General features: G+C 35.6%; 1 protein-coding gene across 2 annotated transcripts in view; it reads right to left on the bottom strand.

Moving 5' to 3' along the window:
- The window catches only part of LOC127638986 (smoothelin-like), a 98,975-nt gene that overhangs the window by 52,772 nt on the left and 31,883 nt on the right, over positions 1 to 14,320 (bottom strand). For both annotated transcript variants that reach the window (XM_052120774.1, XM_052120785.1), the window contains exons 6-8: positions 11,352 to 11,427; positions 2,026 to 2,474; positions 1,599 to 1,653 (exon numbers count right to left, since the gene is read on the bottom strand). In XM_052120774.1, coding sequence (XP_051976734.1) covers positions 1,599 to 1,653; positions 2,026 to 2,474; positions 11,352 to 11,427 — 580 coding nt within the window. The remainder of the gene's footprint in view (positions 1 to 1,598; positions 1,654 to 2,025; positions 2,475 to 11,351; positions 11,428 to 14,320) is intronic.

Here is a 14,320-nt window from a genome sequence, read left to right as displayed (position 1 = left end):
TAATAAATACTAATATATTTTAATAATAACTTTTTACATTAATATTCATGAAATTTGGGAGCCTCTAGTGGTAAAACAAAAACCATTTGTGAGGTTTGTTTGAAGTGATCTGCTAAACTTATCCAATCCCAATTCCCAAAAAATTGAGACAGTATGAAAAATGCTAATAAAAACAAAAATGTGTGATTTGTAAATTATATTCACCCTTTCCTAGGGTTAATTTTTTTATTGAAAGCACTACAACTACACATTATATTATGTTTTTCCTTGTGAATTTCATGTACAGTAATTTCAAAATGCTCCAAAAAAGTTGAGACAGTCAAGTGTTTCCCCCACTGTGAAACATCACCATTTGTTCTAATAACACTTATTAAGCATTTGGGCACTGAAGACACAAGTTTGCTAAGTTTAGAAAGTGGAATTTTCCCCCATTCATCCATTATGCAGGTCTTTAGCTGCACAAGTGTACGGGGTCTTTGTTGCTGTATGGTGTGCTTCATAAAGCATTACACATTCTCAATTGGAGATGGTCAGGACTGCAGGCAGGACAATCTAGCACCCACACTTTCTGCTTTCACAGCCATGCACTTGAAACATGTGCAGTATATGGTCTGAAGTTGTCCTGCTGGAAAATGCAGGGGCGTCCCTGGAAAAGATGGTGCTGGATGGCAGTATGTGTTGCACAAAATTCTTACATATCTGTCTGTATTCATGGTGTTCTCACAGATGTGCGAGTTACCAATGCTATGGGTACTGACAAACCCGGGCCCATACGGACACTGGCTTTGGACATGAAACTAATAACAGCTTGGATGGTCCATTTCCTCTTTGGGTCAGAGAACACGACGGCTTTGTATTTTTTTTAAAAACACAAAGTGAAAAAACAGTTCCACTGTTCTACTTTCCATCTAAGATGAGACCGAGCCAAGAGAAGTTGGCAGCGCTTCTGGACAGTGTTGATGTATGGCTTCTGCTTTGCCGTTTTTTAAGACAGATCTGAGGGATCAGCGATCAAGTGCATTCAGAAGTGGTTTTCGTCTTGCCCTTTATGCACCGAGATTTGACCAGATTCCTCGAATCTTTTAACGTTTAACTATGTTGTGCACTGTAGAGGGTGAAATGCACAAAATCCTTCCAATCTGTCTTTGGAGATCATTGTTCTCAAAGTGCTGGATTATTTGCTGAAGCATCTGTTGGCAAATTGACAAATCTTGAATGATCCTTACTCTTAAATGACTAGGCTGTTTTTGGAGACTCTTATATACTATGACACTGATTGCCTCACCTGTTTAACATCTCCTGTTTCACATCTCCTTGTTATTCAACTCATCAAATTGTTATTAGTCTTAAATTTACAACTTTTTTGGAGCGTGTAGCAATCATCTGATTAAAAATGACTGTATTTTCTTTTTAAACAAAAATGAAATACACAAGGAAAAACATCATATAATGTGTAGTTGTGGTGCTTTCAATATAGCAAAGCATGAATTTAAAATACAAATCACACCTTTTTGTTTATATTAGCATTTTCCTTAAGGTACAAACTTTTTCTGAATTGGGGTTGTAGAAAAAACATCTAACTGAACAGAACTGCTCACCTGTTTCAATGCCGTTAGAGAGAGAAGACCTGAGAGTGTCTCTACTGGATGCAGCCTATAGAAAAAGATTTATTGAAGATCAACTTCCCAGAGAACAACATAATCCAGTTTTTCAATAATGTAATTTCTGTTTACAACACTAAATATATTGCTTCAAGTTATTACAGTGCTTGCACAGTAGCAGTTTTAAGATTCCTCAAAAACGTTATTTTATATTGTTTTTCTCTGATGATACTCAAATTGGATTCTGATGAAGCTTGTTCAGAAGGATGTGGCTAGTTGTGTATCAATAAAGGAGACTTCAGGAGGACAGAAGTTAGACTGTCTGTCTAAATCTGAACTGTAGAGAAACAGTACCTCCTGGTGGAACTAACAGAGGGACTGCTCCCAAGAGATCCCATTAACTTCCTCTTGCTGTGCTAGTTACCTTTCGTTCTGAAATGTCTTCAGGCCTCTTGGTGGTCCCATTCAGTGAGTAGTCTCTTGAACTGGCCCTGCCCCTAAAGAGAGTCGTCTCCACACCATTGTCAAGTTTCTTCTGGTCTTGTTCAATTTGCTGAGTTTCTGAAACCATGCCAGACAAAGATCTACCTGCACCCACCTTCTCTTCAGCTGGTCCAGAGAGAGAGCTTTGGTCAGTGCTACAGGTGAAGGATTTGTGACTGTGGTCTGAAGCGCTGGAGATCTGCCTCTTTCTTTGATGGGAGTCACAGCTATTAAACTCTTCTTCTCCTCCAGAGTCAGAATGCTCACGGTACGAAGGAATGACTTCTGAGGAGGGCAAGCCAAGATCACACTGAATCCGTTGGGTAAGAGGGCAAGAGACTTTCTCTCGAACCAGAGGATCTAGTACTAAAACCATGTCAGGGGTGGAGCCTGCAACAGAACAAATACATATGTAACTATTCCTTCACTACACCAGGCACTGTTTCCACCTGATATTAAGATGCGTTTTGGATGATCACAAGCGAACAGGCAAGACACATTGCTTTGTGTTTGGATTTCAAAGGGAGGGTGTCTGATAATATGACAACATACATCAATAACTACGCACTACAACAACGCATTATGCATACTGCATGATATCGCCCAAAGTGCAAATAAAGTAAAAAAGAAAGTGTACAAAAATGGTGCAATGTTTCTCTCAATTAAGCTTTCATTTAATCGAAGCACCAACATGACGTTTAGCGCAAACTTGAGTACCTGTATTAACAGAGCTTTGGCTTTGTTTGCCTACCGAATGTTAATATCAGACAAACTAAAGAAGTTCTGTGAAGTTCCTTTGTATGTATATGCATTCGCTCTCTTAAATATTGAAATCTGACAATTATTTTCTTTCAAAAAAGCATGTTACTGGCAGTTTTTTTGTGATCAAATGTTTTAATTAGGGAAACACCATTACCGCTATTTCTCTCTAGTCGTCCAATACCAATCCTGATCCGATACCAGTGTTGATGTTTTTTTCAACATCAGTTTAGAATATCTATCACTGTCTTTGACACTAATTAGGGGTATTCTTTTATAGGCAAAAAAACACATACCTTTAAATACACATTATTTCAATATAAATGTGTAACCTATTAAGAAATACTTTCCTGTTAACTAGTCTACTAGATAAAGTAGCAGCAAAATTAACAGTAATTCATGTGAAAGACTTCATTAGGAAAAAAGCCAGCTTTCTTTGCACAATTTTTTTCAACTTGTATCTGGACTTTAAAGGTTTCAGATCTATTTTTTTGTGTCACTTAAGGCGGGTGCACACTGTACGATTTATAATAGTCCTTTATGATTGTTGCTTGTCAGACTGAACGACATGAATACATTGATATCGCCATGGCATACTATGCGACATTATGTCAGACTGCGCGATACACATCATAGCCGACTGTAGTCCCAATCGTCCTGATCAGTGAACGTGACTCACATTATGGGAGTGTTGTGGAATAGAAGCAAAATGGCTACATTTGCCCATCTTTTTTTTCTTTGAAAGTCAGGACATCAGCATGTCTTCATTAAATCACACAACAAATGATTAAAATATTTATATATTTTAAAATATTGTAAACTTTTTCTTTTCAAATCATGATTAATTTGATTTTTAGCATGTTTAACCGATTATTGACCAATATTAACGATCCACGATTCAAAAAAATCATATTTCAAGGCCGATAGAAATCAGGAATTAGTAATCGATGTAAAATTGAGTGAATGAAAATAAGTAAATCGTTACACCCCATTTTCGACTACCTCCGAATGCGGCATGAGGACAAATCTGAAACTGTTTTGGACCCCATTCACATCTCTCTTTAGCATCATCCCATTTGAAATGGATCGCCCAAAACGCATCTTAATACTAAGCGTAAACAGGGCCACAGCGTCCTAAAGAAGAACAGCTAAAGCGACAAGTGATAACTGATAGCACTAACATGTTCTTTTTTTTCGTAACAAGCCATGACAAGATATTGTTTTGGTCACTTGGTGTAATAATCGTAATAATGAAATTAATTCAGAATTAACTATTGAAAAACCCATATCGGTCAACCACTAGTTTTTGAGAAAATTATTCTATGTATGGCTTACTTATATCCGTTTCTGCATATTAAAGAGATAGTTCACCCAAAAATGAAAATTCTCTCACCATTTACTCACCCTCATCCCATTCCAGATGTGCAAAGGAACATTTTTAGTATAATATTTGGTCCATAGGGCAAGTGAATGGGTGCCAAAATGAATCAAGTCAGCAGAAAAGTTATCTATAAGACTCCGGTAGTTAAATCAATATATTTAAAGCAATATGATGTGTGTGGGTGAGATACAAATCACTTTCACATTCTTCTTCTTTTAGTATTTTTGGTTATTCACATTCTTCATACAGATGATGATAGACTTTTTTATTTTTGGATGAAATATACCTTTACGCTGGGATAGGAGAAAGCTTTTTATACTGAAAACGTTATTTCAGCTTTAAGTTATGTGAAATACAAACATTTAATTTATTTCATAAGTTATACAGTATGAGTAGAACGTATGCAATTCTGAACACATTAACTTTAAACAAACAGACAAAATCATATTCTTAAACCAAAATATCGGATCATTCACAATTTTTTCTAAATGTGACATAAAAGACATAAAAAAGCAAATATAGACAGCCAGATGCAGACAAAACGTACAGGACTATAGCCAAAGGAATGCAAGATGGTTATTGTAATGAGCTGTGCATGCTGGGCGGAGATGGAGACATTTCCTTTCACATTTCCTGTGTATCCACACACTCAAGAGCAAAGGCTGTCATACGACAGGGATATAGGACAAAGAGAACACATGTTGGGTGCAGGAAGTGACACTAGTCTTTTATGCTTAGAGTCAAACCTTCAGCCTACTATTAGGAAAATACATTACGTTTATGTTCCTCATCGCCACAAAGATCCAATCCAGCTCCAAATTGACAAAACAAAAGCAAATGGGGGAAAAAATTATAATAATAATAAAAAAAAATGCCTAAAATTTTAATTAAAACATCTATTTTTGAAATAATTCTAATTAAATCCTGGCATTTCTTTGTGATAATAACAAAAAGTGCCACAGTGTTCCCAAACCTTTTGGCCAATGAATTTCCATGACATTTCCAGTTGTTCCTCATTATTGGAGAAATATATATAAATATCAATATATATTTTGTATTATTATATCTATCTATATTTATTAGGGCTGTCAATCGATTAACATTTTTAATCGGATTAATTACATGGTGTCCCAATTAATTAATCGCGATTAATCGCAAATAATCGTATATGCTGAGAAAGCCCTCATATAACAATAATTCTATATATAATGATTAAATAATTATACATATTTATCTTTAAATAGTTACAAAATTATATATATATAAATAACATTTCATTCTTGTGGCAAAAGAGTTAATAATTGATAAGACAATACAAAAAGCGGCTTTAGAATACAATGTATTGTTTACTACCATATTAATGATCATAAGTCAATCATTGGCATACAGTTCACAGCAATCCATTTCACAAGTGAATTTTTCAATCAGTTCGAGATTTATTATGAGGGCTTGTTTAAGGACCCGTCAATTTCAACAAGCGTCAGACATGCTTGTGTAGCGTCTCGGGTGTGTTGCGTCATAAACATAACATTTTTAGGTCACTGTGTCAAGTTACATATAGTTTAATACTTAGAACACATCTTGAGATCCCTTAGTTCGGATTTACGCTCCATCAAGTGTTTTGAATGTATCGCATGTTTATGTTGTGCTGCTGCTGGATGGTTGTTCCCTTCACTGTATAAACTGCTTGTTGCCACACAGCTGAAGTTTCACTTACTGCCCTCTGTAGTAAACAGGTGGTACTACAAGCTTGCATTTCTCAGGAATCTTCCTTATTATGGTCCAGGGGGGATTAATTGCGTACATTTTTTTAACGCATAATTTTTTATAAAAATGTATCGCACTGAATTAACGTGTTAAATCGACAGCCCTAATATATATAGATAGATACAGAATTAAGTCAATAAGAGCAATTTAGTTGATGAATATTTCAGAATGTAGCATCATTTTAAAAGTTATAGAACTTTTTTAGTTATAGAAATCTTTTAAAGATTTTATTCATTCCTGTAACTTTTCTAGACCTGTAAATCACAATTTAAAAAACTTGACTGATATTACCAGGTTTTTCATGCCTATGGTGGGGGAAAAAGCATAAAAACTGTATTTCGTCCAAATTGACAGTATTTGAGAGATTTACGTTCTCACTGGTCAAAGTCTGTTGCTGTAATGATAGAGAGCTAATGCTCTTTTAAGGTAGCAGCATTTGTGAGCATGTCCCTGTAATTTGTATGACAGCAGTCTACCCGACATCCTGATGCTTTTCACATCTGGTCAGGAAGTATCGATGTGTTTCTACCATTCTCAGTTCTCTGAAGAAGCAGAGCACAGTTGGTGCTTCTGAGAGTGCTTAGTCTACGTCTTACATTATTTACATTGTTGGTTCAGCCAGGATATACTCCCTAACAGGCTTTTCAAATATATTTTTAGATTTATGATAATCAGTGTTTTTAAATGCTATTTTTTAAGGTAAGATGCTGCGGAGTATGTTAAATATCACATTTAAAGCTGAAGTGTGCCATATTTATGGTCAAATTAGGGCTATTAATCGATTAACTTTTTATTTGATTTATTTCAAATGAATTACAAGATATGCCAATTAATAAAATGTATCAAAATTAACCACATACCAATATTTACTAAAAAAAAGCACCAGAAAACAGGTCATATAGAATAATTAAAATTATTATAAATATAATAATTACATAGGTCTCTTAAATATAATTCAAATATTTCAAATGCATTACATAATATTGTGGCAACAGTATTACTGCAGCAATATTAAGGATCAAGTAAAGCATTGGGCACAATACAAAAAGTGGCTTTAAAATTGAATATTTTGTTTGTTTTGTTTGGTGACGCTAGTAGCACAGAGCATTTTGTCCCATAATTCACTCTGTGGTGCTATTAAAATTGCTTAATTTGTAGAGTAGTCTGACATAGCAGCTACCAAATGTCAACGGCTAGGTTCGAAAAATTATGTGACGAGATCCTACCTTTCATTTGGCCAGTCACATCAAGCTATCGCACACCCATAACATATGCAAAAATGGTCAAAACACATCATCATTCTGCACATAAACCATTTCCACCACTTTAAGGCACATTTTGACACAATGTGAAGCTCTAGAAAATACACCTGCGCCAAGCACGTAAACTCTCAAAATCTGTTTAGTTTATGCGATAGACGGAGGTGGATTTTCTAGAGCTTCGCATTTCAAGTGTTTACACTTTTTGTAGTAATCGACCTATGATTGTTTACTCATAGAGTAAAGGGCCAGGATGGGAATAGTTTAGCAGTGTCCATCTGAAATCGTAACCAGTTCGAAATAAACCAAAAACGGTTATAATAATGTTATTTTTAATATGAAAGTACTCTGCGCTAAGGGTGGGTGAAATACCAGTTGCAGTGTTGCCAGATCTCACAAAAGAAATAAGCAACTTGGCCTGAAAAACCAAGTGCAAAAAAAGCCACTTGACTCACCAAAATAAGCGTGAAAAAAGCAATGAATATTTTTCCTGTGTGGACTTATTAGCATAGAAATCATAAGCATACAGTTAATTAACAGTTAGCTTAATTTAATTACAATCTGCTCAGTCAAAACCTGACATCATCAAATCCGTATTAATGCATCATATCTAAATGCGAAATGTACTTTTCATTTCTAATAATGTTTTCCTTGTACCAGGATTAGCAGTGCATGTGTATGTACAGGGCTGGACTGGTAATCTGGCATACCTGGCATTTTCCCGGTGGGCCGACGCACTTTGGGGCCGATCATGGGCGGAACGGCCATCGGGAGAACCGAGCAGGCAGGTGGGTCGGCCGTGACACGTGCTGAATGGGCCGCGATAAGCTAAAATGAGCCACCGCGTTATGCAGAATGGACCACAAAACGGCACCGCGATATGCAGAAAAGGACAGCGGACACCAACCCCCCCCACCCCAACAAGATTTGGGCCAGCTGCCATGTAAAATCCTAGGGCGATTTCTCTTCCCAGTCCAGCCCAGTGTATGTAGTAATTATAATGTGCATAGTTGTTAAAAAGGTCTTAATTCACAGAATATGACATCCACAATGAGCAATTTGGCAAAGAAATATGTGATGCAGCAGCTTCATTCAGGATCAAAGCACACATTTCATTTTTACAGGCAACATGAAGTCATGTAGTTTAAAAGTGGCAGAAGTTGAAGAAACACTCACATATACCATTATTAAATGAATGGCTCTTTAAGTTTGCATTGCTAGGCTTAAATGACTGAATCTGAATTTTAAAGACATGTTTAAGACGAGAGTAATTGACATATTTTGACACTTTTATCCAGCACCAAGTCCTAAGCTCTGGCCCAGTCGGGAGCTTAATTAGATTGCCATCTTCTCTGCTTTGTTTACCACAAGTGATGTGGGAGGCAATGAAGTCTGAAGATCCAAACCCCAGACACATTCCTCTCCTTCAACGCAAAGAAAGACTCTCCACACTGTCAGACAAATGCCTGACTATACATAGACCGCAGCTCAACAAACTCCCTCTGCCATAAGTTTTCTTTATTTATTTGTTTCCATTTTTAATGTGTAAAGTTTGAAAGTTTAATGTGTAATTGAAGGGAGACCAATCTGGTCTTTGGGTTTTGAGGTAGTGTTTAATTGGTTAGATGGTATAGAAAATGCATATTGCACATTTTTTAAAAGAGTGTTGCGTCTTCTGTTACTTTTTCCCCAGATCACACTTTTCCAGACCATTCCATTTGAAAGCTGATGCAATTATTTAAATGTTAAAATACTTTCTTTTATCATACATTAATGTGAAGAGACAATTATATGTAAGCATTTTGTCCCATAATTCACTCTGTGGTGCTATTAAAATTGCTTAATTTGTAGAGTAGTCTGACATAGCAGCTACCGAATGTCAACGGCTATGTTCGAAAAATTGTGTGCCGAGATCCTACCTTTCATTTGGCCAGTCACATCAAGCTATTGCACACCCATAACATATGCAAAAATGGTCAAAACACATCATCATTCTGCACATAAACCATTTCCACCACTTTAAGGCACATTTTGACACAATGTGAAGCTCTAGAAAATACACCTGCGCCAAGCACGTAAACTCTCAAAATCTGTTTAGTTTATGCGATAGACGGAGGTGGATTTTCTAGAGCTTCGCATATCAAGTGTTTACACTTTTTGTAGTAATCGACCTATGATTGTTTACTCATAGAGTAAAGGGCCAGGATGGGAATAGTTTAGTTTTTTCTCTAAAATAGTTTTGCATTCCCTCACAATAAATTAACCATGGTTTTACTACAGTAACCACAATAGTTACCATGGTCAAAATAAAAGTTAGGCTACTATACACTGTAAAAAAATTCAGTTAAATTTACAGTAAAAACTCACCGAAAAAAATACGGTAACCATGTTTCAGGCTTTACGGGATGTAATTGTGATTCCTGGAGCAATGACCATTAAACATGTAGAAACAGTGCTCAGTGTCACTCACACAAACACTAAACACCATCAGGGTAACACATGTGAAATTTAAATAATGGCCTAGGATTCTACAATATTACTATAGTAAAACCATAATTTACGTATTGTTTTTTGGCAGAAACTATGGTTTTACTATAGTAATATTGTGTAGACTGTTAAACTATGGTATCCAAAACTATAAACACAAATTATGAAATGTATTACCAAAGTTTTTGATTATAGATCAATTAGAGTAACATAGATTATTACTATGGTTTCATCACAAATATGGTAAAAATATAGTTAGAATAGTAAAACCGTAGTAAATGTAAACTATTGCAAGAACATGCAAAACTTATTGCAATGGAATGCAAAACTATTTCAGAAAATGTTTTATCCCGCCCTGTCCCCCTAAAGGGCTCCCTGGCATATAAACCTGTGATACAAGAAAGTATTTTAACATTGAAAAAAAAATGACACGGAAGCAGCTTTGACTCTGACCCAAACTTCAAAAAATGTTAAGGACAATAAGTGTGCCCCTCCCCCCTTCTCTAAACAACATCTATATATAAACCGCTCTTCCCTGTCCTGTCCCAGCCTTAAACTTCCTTTGTCTGAATAACAATCAGAGAGTTGTCAGACCAAAATGTCTCATTTGTGCAGTCATTACAGCCATCTCTGCTTGGCCCTGCTCTCACCCTGGCCACAACTACCGGGCTGCGCAGTTGAGTAAGGGCACAGACACCAAATAGGTCAAGGGCCATAAAACCTCAAAGTGACTTCAACAGACTCTGGGTCTAAATAAAGGACTTGACCTGTTGGGGGTGACTCTTCGACAAAGTAATCTACCTTGTTGTAGAATTGCCCATAATACTGTTTCTATAAACATTTTGAGAAGAGGAAGATCTTTTGCTGTCTAAGAGGAGTTTATAATGGATGAACATACAGTATGAACTTACAAATGGATTTGAAAAAGTCCAAAAGATTCCTCCTTTGCATACGCTTTCTAGTACAACATAATTACGCAGCAAAACAACATGTTGCTACCGAATGTTCTGGTACCCTGTCAAGTGCCATCTCCAATCAGACATTTTTGCATCAATTCAAATACCTTTTCCTGAAGTGCTTCTGTTAGCAGTGGAAACTATGAAGTAATTGTGTTTACATAATCAGTAATGAGGTCGCATCCAACTAAGGTTACATTATTACTCCATTGACGGTCAGGTTCAGGGTTGGGGTTAGGCTGTATGGTTTAGAATATATGCATTCCTGTTGACTGTTTTACATACTTTACAAATAATACTTGCTTTTGACACCACCCTGTAGACATTTCACATTGAAATCGGAGCTCACGCGTTCCCATACTTTCAACAACAATTCCCGCTTTGGCCACTGGGGGCAGTGCTTTCAATTTCGGTGAGCACAGATCGAATTCAGCTGAATAACTTTCGACCTCCTGTCACCGAATTCACAGTGAGATCAGTCTGTACTAGACACTGTCCGGCCAATTCTTTGTTATCATTTTGTTATTTATAAATAAAATTCCCCGATGAAGTCTGTCACCACTAAACCATAGTGTTTGTTTTCACAAACTTGCAGACGTCAACTGTTATTCTGAAGTACTGATGTGTGCGATATGGTTTTTGTGATTTGTTAACTTGCCGTCTCTGTGGTTCTCAATTCTCTCCGACTGGCTGATGAGCGTTTCTGCGTTGCTGGTGTTCTCTCTCTGCCTTTCCTGTAAACAGGCAAAATGAATACATAAATAACCATACAATTAAAAGACGAGTCAATAAATACAATGTTTCTAAGGCCCCATTAAATGATTCAAGTAACAGTAAAAAAAATATATAAACTTCTCAATGATTACTAAGGAGCAAGTACTTAAAAATACATTTGGCCAAAATAAAAAATATACAAAAATCTGTTTCAGGACAATTTTAAATTAAGCCATCAGAAATCAAATCATATTTAGAGCCAAAATCAAATTTTGTGACGCGTCAATAACACCAACCTTCATTGGTTCTTGTACAATGACATCATATCGTTTGGTGTCGAGACGTGGAAGAACCAATGAGGTTTGGTGTTAATGGCATGTCGCCATATTTACACAAGTTGATCACTGATTTATTTCGATTTCAGAGTGAATAAAGACCTTCATTTTGGTCTGTTCATCATACAATGTGATCGAATACCTTGAAGAAAACGTTGAAAAATACGCACTTTGAAAAATGTGGCGCTATCCAATGCCATTGTTTGGAAAACAGCGATTGTGACATTCTTTTAAATATATCCTTTTGTGTTCCGCAGAAAAAGAAAGTCATACGAGTTAAGGACAATATAATTAGAATTTTCATTTTTGGGTGAACTATTCCCTTAAAAATCACGACATTCGCATTCAAGTGCAGAAATTAAGAATAGTGGGAAAATCTATGTAAAGAATCCTCTCAGACTGGTGAACCAAACTCAACTAGAGATCTAGTTGTTTCTGTATGTCGTAAATGGAGCTGTATGGGCTAAAAATCTTTAGAGTTGGCTTAATGCCGTGGACTTTGTCTTTTTGGATTGTCGGTAACCTTGTCTGGCTGCTGTAGGATTCAAAGCTATATGGTACAATAAACACCAATCGCTGTTAATCAGAAGCCCAACACAAACACAATCACAAATATCATGCTTTACACAAGGGGAGCATTTTTGTTCCAGATCAACAGAATCAAGTTTTGGAATCCAGTCTGAGGAGATAATTTTGACTCTACATACAGTGTGTAAAATAGGTGAAGGACAAGAATATTTTGTCTTATAGTAAACCTGAAAGATTTTACTTGCAAAAAAACAAAAAAATCTATGTGGCATATTTCACATTTCGATAAAAAGGCTTTACACAGAAGCAGTTATATATTTCTATCTATATACAGTATTTCTATCCAAAGACACATAATTATAATATTACAGTTCATACACAATCCTTTAGTTTTTTCGGAAAGCTGTTCTGAAAATTGTTTTTATTTTTGCAATTCCGTTCGGTGGCACTAGTGTCACAGGAATTACATACTTCAGCTTCAAAACATGCTGTATCAGAGGCTACTGTATGTTCGGAATGGAATACTAGTGTACCGCTCACTGCATCCAATGTTATAAGCGCTTTATACTTTCTCCTTTTTTTATGTTGAAAGACACCCTGTACCCTAGTACGCTATATTATCATGTTGCGTTGCATGTTTAATTCAGCTAAAGTTTCCAAGTCATCATCACGGAAATAGAAATGGTTACTTTACTTTTCGTATTATAATTCGGTGTAACAAATGTCTTAACTTTTGGCCGTCTAATCAAATAATAATATAAGGAGATACTGAAAATCTGCCAATTTTCCATCTGATCCATTTAATTGAAAATGGAAGATCAAGTTGAGCACGTTGCGGGATACAGTGTTGAACTACACATTTCGGCAGGTGTCGTAGGTCATCCTGGTTTTCCATGTAAACAGAAAGTGTATATGCTGTCAACAGGATACATACTGCATACTACAGAATAACTATGAGTAGTTTGATAGTATGCTATTCAGAACATAGTTGAGGTTTCCAGCTAACCAATGTCCTCAGATGGTGAGCACAGTAAAGCGTGGGCCAAACGGACTCTCCTGACCTCTCAAGAGTCACAAGATCTCTGTTTGTCAAACCTATATGGAAACCTTTTGCATTTTTTCCCAAAATGACACCTCCCACTGCCAAAGATGACCCAAATTACCCAACTCTAAGATACCTGAGAGCACAAAGCTCATAAGATCTAGTGTGAGTGAAGCAGTCAGGCTTTTCCTGTGTCATTTTCCATGAGCGTCTGGTGAAACACTCTGAACTCATGATTAGTGAAATAAGTAGTATAATCTGTCATTTTGGCTCTAAGTCACACACACACACACACACACACTAGAGACTAAACACTATAATCACTAAATATCTTAAAGCTGCTCTTTGATATGTCAAATTCATCACAAAATGTTCAAGTGTAAGTTCCATTTTGCTGATCAAATGTTTTCCTTTTCAACAATAAAAAAAGACACATCTTATTTTAGTTTTCTACAAATAGTTCAACTGAAACTATAATAATACTAATGGCTATAATATAATACAATATATTATTCTTAATAATACAATTATATATTATATTATCAATTATAATATATAAAAAATAAATTAAAAAAAAATCTGAGGAAAATCCAAAATTAGAAAAGGCACAATTTAGTGTTTATTTATTTTATTTTGGGACATTAGTAGAAAATAAATATTAAATAAAATAAATAAAATATTTACTTTACTACCAAACCAAAATTACAAAAAATCCATAATTTATTCCAAAATCAATTAAAAATGGACCAAGGATGAACAGATACATTAATTACATTTAAAAGAGTTTGTGTGTTTCTAATCTAGATTAACACAGCTTTGGCAAACTGGAAGAAAAAATAGATAAATATAATATTGTCCCAAATATAATACAATAAAATACAATAGATAATATCAAATAATATTTCATATTTTTTCCCCCAATATTCATTAACAAAAGATTGTCCAAAAAAAAAAACTTATGACAACAGAATATGTATGAAAACTCATAAAACTCTATTATATTATTTA

The sequence above is a fragment of the Xyrauchen texanus genome, chromosome 4, assembly GCF_025860055.1.
Source record: "Xyrauchen texanus isolate HMW12.3.18 chromosome 4, RBS_HiC_50CHRs, whole genome shotgun sequence".
Classification (NCBI taxonomy): domain Eukaryota; kingdom Metazoa; phylum Chordata; class Actinopteri; order Cypriniformes; family Catostomidae; genus Xyrauchen; species Xyrauchen texanus.
The sequence above is the reverse complement of the archived record's forward strand: the minus strand, read 5'-3'. Positions and strand labels throughout refer to the sequence as shown.